This window comes from Symphodus melops (genome assembly GCF_947650265.1).
Source record: "Symphodus melops genome assembly, contig: scaffold_320, whole genome shotgun sequence".
Taxonomy (NCBI): Eukaryota; Metazoa; Chordata; class Actinopteri; order Labriformes; family Labridae; genus Symphodus; species Symphodus melops.
In genome coordinates this window covers 1-17,870 of record NW_027636499.1, presented here as the reverse complement: position 1 = coordinate 17,870, position 17,870 = coordinate 1, and the positions used below count along the sequence as shown (strand labels likewise).

At 49.4% G+C, this 17,870-nt stretch overlaps 1 protein-coding gene across 1 annotated transcript; it reads left to right on the top strand.

Annotated features, from left to right (window-relative positions):
* Positions 1-336: 336 nt before the first annotated feature.
* On the top strand, positions 337-17,201 carry LOC306819441 (uncharacterized protein). Its single transcript, XM_079373240.1, has 19 exons — positions 337-1,355; positions 3,710-3,907; positions 4,414-4,580; positions 4,726-4,754; positions 5,861-5,893; positions 6,197-6,246; positions 6,367-9,209; positions 9,925-10,086; positions 11,429-11,487; positions 11,578-11,598; positions 12,499-12,752; positions 12,829-12,890; positions 12,962-13,196; positions 13,645-15,167; positions 15,239-15,458; positions 16,011-16,221; positions 16,306-16,494; positions 16,589-16,790; positions 16,944-17,201. The coding sequence occupies exons 1-19, from the start codon at positions 1,271-1,273 to the stop codon at positions 17,025-17,027; spliced, it is 6,627 nt and encodes a 2,208-aa protein (XP_079229366.1). The 5' UTR covers positions 337-1,270; the 3' UTR covers positions 17,028-17,201.
* The last annotated feature ends 669 nt before the right edge of the window (positions 17,202-17,870 follow it).

Here is a 17,870-nt window from a genome sequence, read left to right as displayed (position 1 = left end):
TTGTACTCGCAGCGCTCATACAGAGGGATAATCTGACGTATTGGGAGCTGGGATTAGACTGATTAAGGACTCGGTGAGTCATCCATCCGGATTGTCCAAATAATCTGAAGCAGTGATCCGGATTCTCTGCAGGACTCTGAACTCAAACCGTCCCTGTGAAACATGAAGGTTCAGACTAACCCTTGTTCTCTCCTTGTTCCTGTTAAATCAGCTCATCCAATCAGAGATGGCGGTGGGGGGGGGGGGGGGGGGGTCTGGTTAAAGAGAGCAGACTTTGGTTGGTCTGATTGGAAACAGATGATCAATAGAGGAGGTTCACTGAGATGTATTTGTCCCGTGTTGTGTTTGAGTGTCTCAGGTTTATTGTGACTGAAGGTGTCCAACACTCGAGTCCACTTTAAGGCAGCTTCACTGTGACCTTTGACCTGTTAAAGCAACATGTGACCTCTCCCAGTGTCTCAGGTAATCCTGCGATCAGTGCAGTGTGGACCACCTGGACCAGATCATGAGCGACACGTTGACTGTCAGACGCTGAAGCACGTCTCTGATCAGCGCTGCTTTGACACTCATCGTTCAAATTCGGTTTAAAGTCAGGATCGCCTCCTGTGATTGGCTGGTTAAATTCTGGCCCCTCCCTCTTCATTTCAGACGGTTTGCACTGATTGAGAACTAAAAACAACAAATGAATTGTTCTCATCACTGCACACTGACTTTGGTCGTCTTGCTGACCTTTGATTGGATGTGAAATCAAAGCTGCAGGCCGTTGAGCAGTCTGACAGATTTTCTGCCTCGGTGAATCATGGGAAATTAACCCTTGTGTATCTGCAGTGGAGGACAGGTAGAAAAAGGTCGGGCTGAAACATCTGTTGATATTAAATCAAAAGTTCATCTGTTGAATTTCCTTCAGGTTTCTTTCAGTGTGTTTTATTTCAGCCCTGAGAGTTCGATTCCCTCAGTGACATCGACCCGCTGCAGCCTGACAGTCATCCTCCAGCAGCTTAACAAATAGGATTAAAGCAAAGAGAAAAAAATCTCCACAGAACCAAAGTCCCATCTGCTCACCTGAGAGGGAGCGAGGAGCAGCACGACGCCCCCTCGTCAGGACCATCGTCCACCCTCTGGGAACAGGAAGCTAACCCTAACCCCTTACCCTTTTGAAAAACGATGGCAGGAGGAGCGGCGCATGGACGGCTGTGAGACGGAGCGCCTGATGAGCTGAAGACGAGGAAGTCAAACTGAGTGAGTCCGGCTGCTGGACTAACACATCTTCATGGATATGTCAAGAGGGAGAGGGAGGATGGTGCTGTGGGCGCTCGGGGCCCTGCTGCTGTCACCGTACATCTACACAGACTCAGGTAGGAGTGTGACGGAGTCATTATGAGTCATTAATCAATTAATTAAATCATTATCGTGTTTGAGTCAGAGACAATGCTCATTTAGCTGCAAAGATCTTTTAAAGTCAAAAAGATTAATGAAGGAAAGGAAAGTCCTGCTCTGCACAGATTGATCCTCCAGATACATGTTCAAACTAAAGAACTTCCTGTTGTTAAATTAACAAAGTAAAAGTACTGCAGCCTTCTCACAGTGGTGCATTCAAGTGTCATAGTCAAAGTACTGTAGCCTTCTCACAGTGGTGCATTCAAGTGTCATAGTCAAAGTACTGTAGCCTTCTCACAGTGGTGCATTCAAGTGTCATAGTCAAAGTACTGCAGCCTTCTCACAGTGGTGCATTCAAGTGTCATAGTCAAAGTACTGCAGCCTTCTCACAGTGGTGCATTCAAGTGTCATAGTCAAAGTACTGCAGCCTTCTCACAGTGGTGCATTCAAGTGTCATAGTATAAGTACTGCAGCATGCTTGTGTGATTGTTGTTGTGTGATTGTTGTAGATGTGTGATTGTTGATGTGTGATTGTTGTTGTGTGATTTTTGTTGATGTGTGATTGTTGTAGGTGTGTGATTGTTGTAGGTGTGTGATTGTTGTAGGTGTGTGATTGTTGTTGATGTGATTGTTGTTGGTGTGTGATTGTTGTTGTTGTGTGATTGTTGTTGGTGTGTGATTGTTGTTGGTGTGTGATTGTTGTAGGTGTGTGATTGTTGTTGATGTGATTGTTGTTGGTGTGTGATTGTTGTTGTTGTTGTGTGATTGTTGTTGTTGTGTGATTGTTGTTGGTGTGTGATTGTTGTTGGTGTGTGATTGTTGTAGGTGTGTGATTGTTGTTGTTGTTGTGTGATTGTTGTTGTTGTGTGATTGTTGTTGGTGTGTGATTGTTGTTGGTGTGTGATTGTTGTAGATGTGTGATTGTTGTTGTTGTGTGATTGTTGTTGTTGTTGTGTGATTGTTGTTGTTGTGTGATTGTTGTTGGTGTGTGATTGTTGTTGGTGTGTGATTGTTGTTGGTGTGATTGTTGTTGGTGTGATTGTTGTAGGTGTGTGATTGTTGTAGGTGTGATTGTTGTTGGTGTGTGATTGTTGTAGGTGTGTGATTGTTGTTGGTGTGTGATTGTTGTTGGTGTGTGATTGTTGTTGGTGTGTGATTGTTGTAGATGTGTGATTGTTGTAGGTGTGTGATTGTTGTAGATGTGTGATTGTTGTTGGTGTGTGATTGTTGTAGGTTTGTGATTGTTGTTGATGTGTGATTGTTGTTGTTGTGTGGTTGTTGTTGATGTGTGATTGTTGTTGGTGTGATTGTTGTAGGTGTGTGATTGTTGTTGGTGTGTGATTGTTGTAGATGTGTGATTGTTGTTGGTGTGTGATTGTTGTAGATGTGTGATTGTTGTTGGTGTGTGATTGTTGTAGGTGTGTGATTGTTGTAGATGTGTGATTGTTGTAGGGCTGTGATTGTTGTAGATGTGTGATTGTTGTTGGTGTGTGATTGTTGTAGGTTTGTGATTGTTGTTGATGTGTGATTGTTGTTGGTTTGTAATTGTTGTTGGTGTGTGATTGTTGTAGATGTGTGATTGTTGTAGGTGTGTGATTGTTGTAGGTGTGTGATTGTTGTAGATGTGTGATTGTTGTTGGTGTGTGATTGTTGTAGATGTGTGATTGTTGTTGGTGTGTGATTGTTGTAGGTTTGTGATTGTTGTTGGTGTGTGATTGTTGTAGATGTGTGATTGTTGTTGGTGTGTGATTGTTGTAGGTTTGTGATTGTTGTTGGTGTGTGATTGTTGTAGATGTGTGATTGTTGTAGGTGTGTGATTGTTGTAGATGTGTGATTGTTGTAGGTGTGTGATTGTTGTAGGTGTGTGATTGTTGTTGATGTGTGATTGTTGTTGTGTGTGATTGTTGTAGATGTGTGATTGTTGTTGGTGTGTGATTGTTGTAGGTTTGTGATTGTTGTTGGTGTGTGATTGTTGTTGGTGTGTGATTGTTGTAGATGTGTGATTGTTGTTGGTGTGTGATTGTTGTAGGTTTGTGATTGTTGTTGGTGTGTGATTGTTGTAGATGTGTGATTGTTGTAGGTGTGTGATTGTTGTAGATGTGTGATTGTTGTTGGTGTGTGATTGTTGTAGGTTTGTGATTGTTGTTGATGTGTGATTGTTGTAGATGTGTGATTGTTGTAGGTGTGTGATTGTTGTAGGTGTGTGATTGTTGTTGATGTGTGATTGTTGTTGTGTGTGATTGTTGTTGATGTGTGATTGTTGTTGATGTGTGATTTGTGTAGGTGTGTGATTGTAGGTTGTGATTTTCTTTGATCTTTTGTTTTCCAACAGACGCCTCGGGTGATTGGACAGTGAATTTGGAGGAGCGGTCTAAACTTTTGACTGACTCAGATCAGCTTCTTTACCGACAACACACTGCGTTATCTCGGAGGAAACGAGATATTCTGTTTCCCAGCGGAGTCAAGCTGTGCACTCAGGAGACTGTGGACCAGGCTGTAGCCAACCACCTCAACTACTTTCACCTGAGAGGTACGCCTGTTTCACTTCCTCTCTGCTTCCAGAGCTCAGCAGAACCAGCCTCCTCTGAACTGGAGGTGTCTGACTGTTCGCTCTGATCCAGAACGGACTAACCAGCTTAAAGTCAGCGTGCTGTCATGGAGCGAGGCCGACCTCTCCAGGGTCAGAGCTGCACTAACACGACCTTCTTAAAGAGCCAGCACGTCTCTCACTTCATGTGTGTGTGTTTCAGTGTGTCAGTAACCCATGTGTGTGTGTGTGTTTCAGTGTGTCAGTAACCCGTGTGTGTGTGTGTGTCAGTAACCTGTGTGTGTGTGTGTGTTTCAGTGTGTCAGTAACCTGTGTGTGTGTGTGTGTGTGTGTGTGTGTGTGTGTGTCAGTAACCTGTGTGTGTGTTTCAGTGTGTCAGTAACCTGTGTGTGTGTGTGTGTCAGTAACCTGTGTGTGTGTGTGTGTGTGTGTGTGTGTGTGTGTTTCAGTGTGTCAGTAACCCGTGTGTGTGTGTGTGTGTGTTTCAGTGTGTCAGGAGACCGTGTGGGAGGCCTATAAGATCTTCTGGGACCGCCTCCCGGAGCGTGACGAGTATCAGGATTGGGTGAGTCGCTGTATGGATGGATCAATAAGCGCCATGGACATCGGGAGCTTCTTCAGCCAATCAGAGGAGCACGCTGACCTCATCAGGAGCGTAAGCACACCTTTGTGACCTTCTGTGTGTGTGTGTGTGTGTGTGTGTGTGTGTGTGTGTGTGTGTGTGTGATGTGATGTGATGTGATGTGCTCATGTTCCTATCTGTGTTTTTTATGTTGAAGTGAAATCTGTGTTTGTTTCAGAGAGTGGAGAAGATTGCAGAGAGGAGCAGGTCAGTGGAAACACGATCACATGATCACACAGCCACACGATCACATGACGCCATGACCACACAGCCACACGACCACATGATCACATGGCCAGACAGCCACATGATCACATGATCACATGACCACATGACCACATGACCACACAGCCACACGATCACATGACCACACAGCCATACGATCGCATGACCACACGATCACGCAGCCACACGATCACATGACCACATGATCACGCAGCCACACGATCACATGACCACACAGCCACACGATCACATGACCACACAGCCACACGATCACATGACCACACAGCCACACGATCACATGACCACACAGTCACACGATCACATGACCACATGATCACACAACCACACGATTACATGACACGGTCACACGATCACATGATCACACAGCCACACGATCACATGACGCCATGACCACACAGCCACACGACCACATGATCACATGGCCAGACAGCCACATGATCACATGATCACATGACCACATGACCACACGATCACATGACCACACAGCCACACGATCACATGACCACTTGATCACATGACCACACAGTCACACGATCACATGACCACACAGCCATACGATCACATGACCACACGATCACGCAGCCACACGATCACATGACCACAAGATCACGCAGCCACACGATCACATGACCACACAGCCACACGATCACATGACCACACAGCCACACGATCACATGACCACACAGCCACACGATCACATGACCACACAGCCACACGATCACATGACCACATGATCACACAACCACACGATTACATGACACGGTCACACGATCACATGACCACACAGCCACACAATCACACAATCACATGACCACATGATCACATGATCACATGACCACATGATCACACAGCCACACGATCACATGACACGGTCACATGATCACATGATGACATGACCACACAGCCACACGGTCACATGATCAGCTCCACCTGTAGATACCTGAGGATCAGTGCTTTCTGAATCAGCCATGAACAGATTGAATTGTGATAATAAATCTTCACATTCAGTCTCTGCTGTGTTCAATGTGTAACCCAACACCTGTGCTGTGTTCTATCACCTGCTGCAGCGTGCCCATCACCTCAGGCCCGCCTCCATGCAGGTAACTCACCTGAGCAGCTGACCTGGAGTCAGAGCACAGACACATCCTCTGCATGTCACTCTCACACACACACACACACACACACACACAGAGTGTGAAGAGGAGAAGCTTCAGGTGTACCGTCAGTGTTTGTGTTTGAACGCCAGGTGTGCACATCTGTATGACGTTAAGATTCACAGGTGGAAATGTCTGCTCTCATTTTGTGTCTTCTGTCCTGCAGCTCTGACACACACACACACACACACACACACACACACACACACACACACACTCTGCTCTCACTGTGTGTCTTCTGTCCTGCAGCTCTGACACACACTCTGAGGACACGGGAGGCGGAGCTCTGACTGAAGCAGGTAAACACACATCGCAGCATCGCGCCTCCTTTAAGCTGCTTTCTGTCACTGTACTTCATGAATTGACGCTATATAAATAAAGATTGATTGATTGATTGATTGATTTATCTTTACTTTCAGGGGAACAAGAAATGACCTTGGACCTCCCTCCAGGCTTCGGTATTCCATCTTGGACTCCTTTTTCTCCATCTGAAGGACCAATAACAATGTCTCCTAATAAACCCGTGGATCTGACCGCTGAACCCGCGCCCGCCGTCGGCTCTAACGGAGTCATGGAGGAAGACACAAGACTCCCAGAAACAGCAGACGACAACGTTTCAGCGTACGAAGATTTGGGTGTGCTGAGTCCTGATGGGATCAAGGAAGCGACTCCTGAAGGGGAGGAGCCTCCATCAGAGGTCGTTGTGAAAGAGGTCATCACCCAGGCTGCTGTGGTGGTTCTTCTTAAACCCACCAGATTCCCTGAGTCTGTCACAGCTGCAGTGTCAGGTCAGCCGGTGTCTCCCAAACCTGCTGCAGAAGCTCCAGCTGAAGACGTGACCGAGCTGTGGCCCGATGAACGAGCTGAAGATCCAACAAGCGACGGAGACTCTGAGACGACACATCACGGGGATCTTCATAAAGAGGTCGGAGGTGACTTCCATCCCTCAGAGGTTGATGTTCAACAGCACGAGAGCGAAGAGAAGCAGCGTTCTCCTCCGCAGGCTTCTGATGCTGAGTTTAGTGAAGATGAGATCAAGGACACGGTGGGAGAAGAAACTCCTGAGGTCTCGTCCGAGCCTCTGATCGAGGTTTCACAAGAAGACGATTCAGAAGAGATGATCGATGTGGACGAGCTGGATGAGAATGTCATCAATGAGACGGCAGAGAAGGATCCAGGAGAAGAAGAAGAAGCTGTTCAAGAAACTGTAATCACTGATGAAGCAACGCTAACACCAGCTGTGGACACAGACGCCACAAAACAGGCTCCAAGAGAACCAGCTGAAGGAGGAGAACCAGCAGAGACACCAGGAGAACCAGCAGAGACACCAGGAGAACCAGCAGAGACACCAGGAGTACCAGCAGAGACACCAGGAGAACCAGCTGAGACACCAGGAGAACCAGCTGAAGGAGCAGAACTACCTGAGACACCAGGAGTACCAGCAGAGACACCAGGAGTACCAGCAGAGACACCAGGAGAACCAGCTGAGACACCAGGAGAACCAGCTGAAGGAGCAGAACTACCTGAGACACCAGGAGTACCAGCTGAGACACCAGGAGAACCAGCTGAAGGAGCAGAACTACCTGAGACACCAGGAGTACCAGCAGAGACACCAGGAGAACCAGCTGAAGGAGCAGAACCACCTGAGACACCAGGAGAACCAGCTGAGACACTAGGAGAACCAGCTGAAGGAGCAGAACTACCTGAGACACCAGGAGAACCAGCTGAGACACCAGGAGAACCAGCTGAAGGAGCAGAACCACCTGAGACACCAGGAGAACCAGCTGAGACACTAGGAGAACCAGCTGAAGGAGCAGAACCAGCTGAGACACCAGAAGAACCCACTGAAGGAGGAGAACCAGCTGAGACACCAGGAGTACCAGCAGAGACACCAGGAGAACCAGCTGCAGGAGCAGAACCAGCTGAGACACCAGAAGAACCCACTGAAGGAGGAGAACCAGCTGAAGGAAGAGAACCAGCTGAGACACCAGAAGAACCAGCTGAAGGAGGAGAACCAGCTCAGACACCAGGAGAACCCACGGAAGTAGCAGAACCAGCTGAAGGAGGAGAACCAGCTGAGACACCAGAAGAACCCACTGAAGGGGGAGAACCAGCTGAAGGAGGAGAACTAGCTCAGACACCAGGAGAACCCACGGAAGGAGGAGAACCAGCTGAAGGAGCAGAACCAGCAGAGACACCAGAAGAACCCACTGAGACACCAGGAGAACCAGCTGAAGGAGCAGAACCAGCAGAGACACCAGGAGAACCCACTGAGACACCAGGAGAACCAGCTGAGACACCAGGAGAACCCACTGAAGGAGGAGAGCATACTGAAGGAGGAGAACCAGCTGAGACACCAGGAGAACCCACTGAAGGAGGAGAACCAGCTGAGACACCAGGAGAACCAGCTGAGACACCAGGAGAACCCACTGAAGGAGGAGAACCAGCTGAGACACCAGGAAAACCTGAAGAAGAACAGGGATTGGATGTCACTAAACCTGCAGAGGAGGCGGTTACAGAACAAGAGTCTACAGGAGAAACTGTAGAGACAGAAGTGAGAGAACCTCCCACAGAGACAGAACACACAGGGAAACCTGAAGTTCCAGCCAATGAAGAGAAAGCAGATCCTGCCGCCACACCTGAAGAGAAATCCCAGGAAGAAGGAAGTTTCACACCAGATGCAGCCGAAGTTTTCATCCCAGAGACTCCTCCAGAGTTGGATGAATACATCGCCCCAGAGGTCGAAGTGGTTCCTGAGGACTCAGAGGGGTTACTTCCTGAGTCTGAAGAGGAGGAAACACCTGAACCACAGGTAAAAGTGGAACATCCAGAACCCTCAGAGGAAGAACTTCAACCACAGAGAAGTGAGGACGAGACAACACAGGAGTCTCCAGTAGCGTTCTCTGAGGCTCCCAGTAAAGAAGAAGACCCGACTCGTGTTGGTCCAGAGAGCGGTGTGGGAGGAGCTGAACCTATCCAGGAAGTCACACCTGATGAAGGTGGAGCGCTAAGTGTCTCAGAGACCATCTCTTCTGACGACCATAATGAGATCCTGACTGAGAGTCCTGCAGACGACATGTCAGAGTCTCTTCAAGAAGTCACTCCGGAAGCTGCAGCTGCCCTCCCAGAAGAACCAACCCTCAGGGTCTCTGAGGAACAGACCACCTGGAACATTGTGGAGCTGACAGAGGGGCCGCACAAGGTGGACGAAGACTTACTAGGAAACAACGGCTTTGGACTGGAGCTGGAGGCAGACAGCTCTGTAAGCAAACCAGTCCTGATGGATAAACCAGAACCCAACATTGACTTAACAGAACCTAATGTAGACCTAACGGAACCTTATGTAGACCTAACAGTACCCACACAGACCTAACAGAACCCAGCATATCCCTACAAGAACCCAACGTAGACCTAACAGAACCCTAACGTAGACCTAACAGAACCATAATGTATCCCTACAAGAACCCAACATTGACCTAACAGAACCTAATGTTGACCGAACAGTACCCAACATTGACCTAACAGAACCTAATGTTGACCTAACAGTACCCAACGCAGACCAAACAGAACTTAACGTAGACCTAACAGAACCCAACATTGACCTAACAGAACCTGACGTAGACCTAACAAAACCCAACACAGACCTAACAGAACTTAATGTAGACCTAACAGTACCCAACACAGACCTAACAGAACCTAATGTAGACCTAACAGCACCCAACGCAGACCTAACAGAACCTAACGTAGACCTAACTGAACCTAATGTGGACCTAACAGAACCTAATGTAGGCCTAACAGAACCTAATGTAGACCTCACAGAACATAATGTAGGCCTAACAGAACCTAATGTAGACCTAACAGAACCTAATGTAGACTTAACAGAACCCAACAAAGACCAAACAGAACCCTAACATATCCCTGCAAGAACCCAACGTAGACCTAACAGAACCCTAACGTAGACCTGTTTGTCCCTTCAGATTGGAAACGAGATCGACAACACCTTGCTGTGGCCCCCTCGACTTCTGACGGACCACGTGGTGGACCTGAGCATCAAGCTAAGAGGGGAAACATACCACGACGGCCTGAGAGACCCGGGCAGCTTCCAGTACCAGCAGCTAGCCAGACACTTCACACGCAGGGTGAGAACGTCCGAGACCACCTGCAGCCCCATTGTAAAGCTTTGAACTGTTTTACTGAGAGGATTTAATTGTACGTCAGGTTAGCACGTTAGCACGTTAGCATATTTTAAGTTTAAACATGCACTGAGCTAAATGCACAAATTATAAGAGAAATCTCAAACTTTTGAATGTATGTACAAAACACTCGGTCCTGCTGCAGGGGGGGCTGAGTCCCTCTAACCATACCAGGACCTGGAGGACAGACTCATGGAGGAGCATGTTGTTCATGTTGTTGTCTTCAGCGTGGAGCAGATGATTCACAGAGCTGCTCCTCATCTCTTTGACGTCACAGCTGGCCTCTGCTGGGCTTTCTTTCCCTGCACGCTCAGGATCTTGGCTCTGCATTAAAGACTTCTCCTGTTTTTCAGCCACTAACTCTCTTCACACTCTGTGTCTCAGTCTGTCGTCTCTGGATCACATCAGATCCTAACATTCAGAGTCGGAGCTGTGACTCACTGAGCTGCTGGAAAAATAAGCTGTGCCAGGAAACCCGAGCTCTCCGGTGTGTTCCCGTACCGCCGGGAGCTTTTCAGGCTCCGCTCCAGCGTTGGTGACGCGGAGAGTCAGTTTATGGTTAGAGAGCTGGGGTCAGGGTCTTTAACAAGAGAATATGAAGTGGATAACAAGGCTAATAGAAACAGCAGGAGTTTGGCTGCAGCACAAAAACAAAGAGGAGCTGCAGTAGAGAGAGTCACCACGAAGCCAGATGCCTGAGACGAGCTGCACAGAGGTCCTGTGAGGGTAAAGAGCTGGTCCGCTGTCCTTCTGCCAGGACAGAATCCAGACTGATCCTCCTGCTTCCCCCAGGAGGTGTAGGCCGGTAACTCGGGCCCTCCCTGTGGTCCCCCCCTCTACCACTCCCAGACCTCCACGTCACATGAAAGAGGCGTGTCTTCCAAGACAGCCCAATGATGTCCTGAGACGTCTGCATGTCGGTGTGCAGACCACTTGAATCTGTGTCTACCCCCCAGAACCAGCCTCTGCTGGAGGTTCCTAGTTCATCCCCATTACACGTTTAGGTTTACAGGGTCTGTCTAGTGGCCTTTCCTGCCCTCTAAGAGGTCCCGACCAACCCCAGGACTCTGCGTCCGGGTGGTGGGCAGAGATTTGTGGTGTTGTGTTGAACCACTCTTAGTCTGTCCCTCCCCTGGGACCGAACCGGGGTTATGGCCACTGGCAGCGCAGCTCTCGGGTCAACCAGGACACGCTAACCTCTCTGCCACGTTATGGCGGCGATTCTTGGTGGGTACCAGAAGATAGAACATATCTAATCCAACCTGTGTGACCTTTGTTTCACGTCCAGGTGGAAGACGCCTTCGAGAGGCTGCCAGGCTTCAAGAGCGTCCAGATTATCGAGTTCAGGTACTTTGAGAGTTTCCCATCTTTATCCATCCTGCAGATTTACTGGCCAATCAAAAGTCTGATCCATGTTTTCTGTGTTTGTGTCGTCAGGCCGCAGAAGGACCTGGAGAGGTGAGTGTTTATATCTGAACTGGACCTGACACACACACACACACACACACACACACACACACACACACACACACACACACACACACAGGTGTACCTGGTGTTGAGATCTGAGGTATAAATGGGTTGTTAGGAAGGATTTCCTCACCTCCACCAGACGGCCCCCCCTCCCCCTTAAAGCCCCTTTCACCTACCCCCGGCTGCTCCAGTTTCCCTCTAATGTCTTTAACAACTTCAACAATCAGCTCTTAAGTGGGATCAGCCCCTCGCTGCTCTGCGGCAGGATTACAGAGGCTTACGTCAGGCTGACTGTCCTCACCCCACCTCCCATCGTCTCTCTCCAGGAACAACCCCCCCCCCCCCCCCCCCCCCAAATCCACCCAAACCCCCGATAAAATGGCTTCCTGAGCTTCAACTCACTTGAACTCTGCACCAGGATCCTCGTGGATTCACTGCTAAAGAGTGAAATAGTTGAGCTGACAGAGGGTGTGATGTCCCAGCGTGATTGGTTCACACAGCATGCAGCTCTCTGATTGGTTCACACAACATGCAGGTCTCTGATTGGTTTTCACAACATGCAGGTCTCTGATTGGTTCACACAACATGCAGGTCTCTGATTGGTTCACACAGCATGCAGGTCTCTGATTGGTTCACACAACATGCAGGTCTCTGATTGGTACACACAACATGCAGGTTTCTGATTGGTTCACACAACATGCAGGTCTCTGATTGGTTCACACAACATGCAGGTCTCTGATTGGTTCACACAACATGCAGGTCTCTGATTGGTTAACACAACATGCAGGTCTCTGATTGCTGACCCTGCTTAGGTTTTAAAGTGGGCGGCTCGTCTTCGCTCTGGTGGTCAGTCCTTATCTGAGTCCTGATCCTGTTTTCTGTCAGGGGTCTGGTGGTCCTGGCTCACTACGCTCTGACTCTGGAGGTGGACGGTGGCGGCGTCACCAACGACACGTTAGACTTCATCTCTCTGCAGAATACTCTGGTGGAGAAGAATTACCCAACGGCCCCCGAGCAGCCCACCGTGGTCTACACCATCACGGACTTCAGGAACTACATCACCGAGGCGCTGCACAAAGACAACTTCATGAGCAACAGCAGCCTGGGGACGCAGACACGCCCCCTGCAGGAGGAGAGCGGTACTGCAGTTGACTTTGATTGATGTGTGGTCGTTGGAGGTTCTTCAGCTGATGATTGTAACTTCTCTCTCTGCAGTGGAGAACTCGTTACCTGCTGTGAAGCCCACGAGCCGGACGGACGACGCCTACGACAACATGGTGAGTTTGGCGCCGGCGTTCTGAGCATGTGCAGATTGATTTAGTCAGAAACGTGTGACTGTGTCTCTCAGGATAACGTCCTGGCTGCAGAGAGGCCTCCCGACGCTCCGAGTCACGAGCCCGACGGCGGCGAGGTTTTCCTGAAGAAAGAAGACTTCCTGTTTGATCCCTTTGACCCGTGGAAAGGGGTTCCAAGCGTGGAGGTCAGTGAGAACGACGTCTTCATGTTTGATGAGAGTGCAGCTCCTCCCACCGCCGGAGTGTTCACCGAGCAGACCATGGACCTGGAAACGGCGGCACCGGAGCGTGAGTAGTTGTTGTTGTTGTTGTTCTTCTTCTTCTTCTTCTTCTTCTTCTTCTTCTCCTTCTCCTCCTCCTCCTCCTCCTCCTCCTCCTCCTCCTCCTCCTCCTCCTCCTCCTCCTTCTTCTTCTTCTTCTTCTTCTTCTTCTTCTTCTTCTTCTTCTTCTTCTTCTTCTTCTTCTTCTTCTTCTTCTTCTTCTTCTTCTTCTTCTTCTTCTTCTTCTTCTTCTTCTTCTTCTTCTTCTTCTTCTTCTTCTTCTTCTTCTTCTTCTTCTTCTTCTTCTTCTTCTTCTTCTTCTTCTTCTTCTTCTTCTTCTTCTTCTTCTTCTTCTTCTTCTTCTTCTTCTTCTTCTTCTTCTTCTTCTTCTTCTTCTCCTCCTCCTCCTCCTCCTCCTCCTCCTCCTCCTCCTCCTCCTCCTCCTCCTCCTCCTGATCTCGGTCTTCTGTTTTCAGATCCTGTGAACGTTGAAGATGAAGGGTTCCTCCTCAACAACGCTGCAGAGGACACACACCCCCGCGGTGACCACGCCTCGTCTGACGCCACGCCCCCTCTGCTTGTTCATCTGGACTCTGAGGTGGACCCGGGATCAGGCTCTGGTTTCTCTGGAGATGGCCCAGGATCTGAAGGGTGGTCGTTGGGGGCTGCAGAGACCTCCGATCAGACTGGACTCTCTGAGTATTACGGGGACGGCAGCCTGGAGGTGATCCCGCCCCCGGACCTGGAGGAGAGCGAGGACGACGAGGAGGGTGAGCGAGCTGATGGGTCAGAGCCTTCAGCCAATCGGAAGGAGGATTTCATGAACCTTAAACCTGAGCTAACAAGAGCTCCACCTCTGCAGACACCTGTGCCAGACCAGGTCTTTGTCGAAGCTGACCTGGACCAGGTTCTGATTACACCCCACATCAGCACCGCCCCTCGATACTCCACAACCACTGAAGCCCCCGTGTTCTCACCTGAAGGGACCGTGGCATCAGTGCAGCCTGTGGAGGCGTCTGGTATCTACGACGATTACTCTCTGTTAGGACCAGAGACACCAGGGGTCACTGAGGATCCGGAACCTGAATTCTGGACTCCTGAGACTCCTGTCATCGCAGACAGACCTAAAGAAACCGCAGAGGAGGTCAGGCTGACGACGGAGGCTCCGACAGAGCGTCAGTCTACAGAGGAGGAGGGGGGGGTGTTGGACCCTGAAACTAGTCCTGATCCGGTTCCTGAACTGATCCCTTCCTCGGACACACCTGGCCTGGAGCTGCCAGAGTCTGAGGATCAGAACGAGGTGGAGGTTTTGGACGAGCAGCACATTGGGGTCTCTGATCCTGAGACGACCCCAGGTCCAACACTCATCCAGGACCAGGACTTGATGGAGGACGAGGTCATTGTGGTCACCACGACGGCTGCTGCGCCGCTCCTCGAGTCACCTGAGAAAGACTCTCCTTTCACACGAGTGTCTGATGCGGCTCCAGAGGACGAGGACCTGGTTCACCAAGATCCCCCAAACCACGAGGACCAGGTCTCAGTCAGACGTCCGATCACAGACGTCCCTCTGCTGATCCCAAAGGTCGTGGTTGTGAACGAAACTGAAGATCCTCGGGTGTCACCAGGTGTCTTGGTGAGGGACGAAGATCTGGTTGCCATGGTGACAGATTCAGATAACGAGATCCTCCAAACGTCTTCCACTCAGAGAGTCAACCACAGCGACATCCAACCGATCGCCTTCGATTATTCGGACATGCCCACCATCGACGTCAGCTTCGACGTCTTCCCGTACAGCGTCGGGGCGACTGACGGCGACGGCAGCGGGTTCTCCAGTGGGAGTCAGGGATCTGAAGGGGACGCCATTGCAGTTCCGACCCCGCCAAGCAGAGACCTGATGGTGTTCTTCAGGCTCCGCGTGACCAACATGGCGTTCTCCATGGACCTTTTCAACAAGAGCTCCTCCGAGTACAAAGCTCTGGAGCAACGCTTCCTCCAGCTGGTGAGAAATAAAAAACTTTATTAACAACCTGAGGAGAAACAAACTTTATTAACACGCCTCCTTGTCCTCAGCTTGTCCCCTACCTTCAGTCCAACCTCAACAACTTCCAGAACCTGGAGATCCTGAACTTCAGGAACGGCAGCATCGTGGTCAACAGCAGGATGAGATTCGGTAAACCAGTACCCAGTGGGGTCACCAACGTGGTCTACCTGATCCTGGAGGACTTCGCTAACACGGCCTACCAGACCATGAACCTGGCCATCGACAAGTACTCTCTGGACGTGGAGTCAGGTAGAGTGTGTGTGTGTGTGTGTGTGTGTGTGTGTCTTGCCGGATCGTCTCTGAACCAACATGGCGTCTGAGTAATGTTTGTTATAGTTACCAACTTATTGTTTCTGATGAAGAGCCAATCAGAGCAGAGTAATCTCTCTCAGCCAATCAGAGCAGGTTTTTAACTTTTGCTGGACTGAGAGCAGAAAGTTGACCTTGGACTGGACCTTCAGGACCCTGCTGAGGCCCAGAGGGGGTCTGAGAGCAGGTCTGATGGAGTCCTGATCAGCTGAAGCACCTGACCTGGTGATCAGGAGGACGAGCAGCTGGAGCTGCTTCGTTAAGGCCTGAGCTCGTTAAAGCTGATTACTTCTGATCGCTCCGCACTCATGAAATCAGCCGCCTCTTCAAAATGTGTGTGTGGCGTGCTGGCTGTCCCGTGTGTGTGTGTGTGTGTGTGGCGTGCTGGCTGTCCCGTGTGTGTGTGGCGTGCTGGCTGTCCCGTGTGCATGTGGCGTGCTGGCTGTCATTGATGCTCCTCTTCTTCTTCTGTTCCCGTGTGGCGGCGTCCAGGTGAACGGGCCGACCCGTGTAAGTTCCAGGCGTGTAACGAGTTCTCCAGGTGTATGGTCAATCAGTGGTCAGGCGAGGCCGAGTGCGTCTGTGACCCCGGGTACCTGAGCGTGGACGGCCTCCCGTGTCAGAGCGTCTGCGACGTGCAGAGCGACTTCTGCCTCAACGATGGGAAGTGTGACATCATCACCGGCAAGGGCGCCATCTGCAGGTAGGAGGCGTGAGGTTTTAGGACAACATGAAGCGTTCTTATGGCGTGCTGTAAGAGGGCGTTAACCTTCGTCTTCTGTCTCAGGTGTCGTGTCGGGGAGAACTGGTGGTACCGCGGCGAACACTGCGAGGAGTACGTCTCCGAGCCGCTGGTGGTCGGCATCGCCATCCTCTCGGTGGTCGGCTTCCTGTTGGTGGCGGGAGGAATCATCTTCTTTCTGGCGAGGACGCTGCGAGAGCAGTACGACGGCGAGGACACAGAGGACCCGCTTCGGTGAGCGCTCGGCTGAGCTGGCGTGTGGAGCACGTGTCGATGGCGAGGACTCACCCTGAGTGTGTGTGTGTGTGTGTGTGTGTGTGTGTTTCAGGCGAGGTGACAGCGTGCCCACGCTGGAGCGAGCCACCAAGTTTAACCCCATGTTTGAAAGCGAGCAGGTCTCCGCTCAGTACTACCGTCGCTATGACGACGAGGCGCTGCAGTTCAGCAGCTCGGTCAGCGGCGACGTCATGAAAGACCTGAGCAGCGACGAGATCCGACAGATCTACCAGAACAGCACGCTGAGCAAAGAGGTACGCACGCACGCCACTCTGAAGAGACGGCGAGCGGGCTGTCACTCAGAGCTGATTTAAATCAAGTTGTTTGAGACGAGGACGCTTGTCAGACGTGTTATTTTTAGCTCCTCCCCCTCCTGTGCGGAGTAAACATGTTGTGTGTCTCTGCAGGAGGTGCAGGAGCGTCTGAGGATCATCGAGCTGTGCGCCACAGATCAGCACTTCGCAGACTTTGTGCGACAGACTCAAGTGTGAGTGTGTGTAAGCCGGTCTGGAGGATCAGATGGATTATCAGTGTTTGTTCAGGTCTTTGGCTCCGCCCCCTGACTTTAGTGCACTGGACCAGAACGTGCACCAAAGACGCTGCTCGCTCGCTCACTCGCCATGACGTCATCGTTGTCATGTAACTGAGAGGTGCAGCTTAGCGACGAGCGACAGGAAGTGATTTTAGAAGACGAAATCATATATAATATATCAATATATATAATATATCAATATCTATAATATATCAATATCTATAATATATCAATATATATAATATATCTGTAATATATCAATATCTATAATATATCAATATATATAATATATCTGTAATATATCAATATCTATAATATATCAATATATATAATATATCTGTAATATATATCCATATCTATAATATATCAATATATATAATATATCTATAATATATCAATATCTATAATATATCAATATATATAATATATCTATAATATATCAATATCTATAATATATCAATATATATAATATATCTGTAATATATATCAATATCTATAATATATCAATATATATAATATATCTGTAATATATATCAATATCTATAATATATCAATATCTATAATATATCTATAATATATCATGTGAATATATATATATATATATATATATAAGCAGCCTTGACTTCCTGCTCTTTGGCCAATCACACGCTCTCTCTGAGCTGTGGGGGATCCAGGTCTCAGACCTGAGACGGCTGTTTTTAATCTAAACGTCTGTTTCCATGGCGACCATGTGGCCTCTTAGAAAGTTGTCCAGAAGTAGATGAGTGTGTGTGTGTGTGTGTGTGTGTGTGTGTGTGTGTTT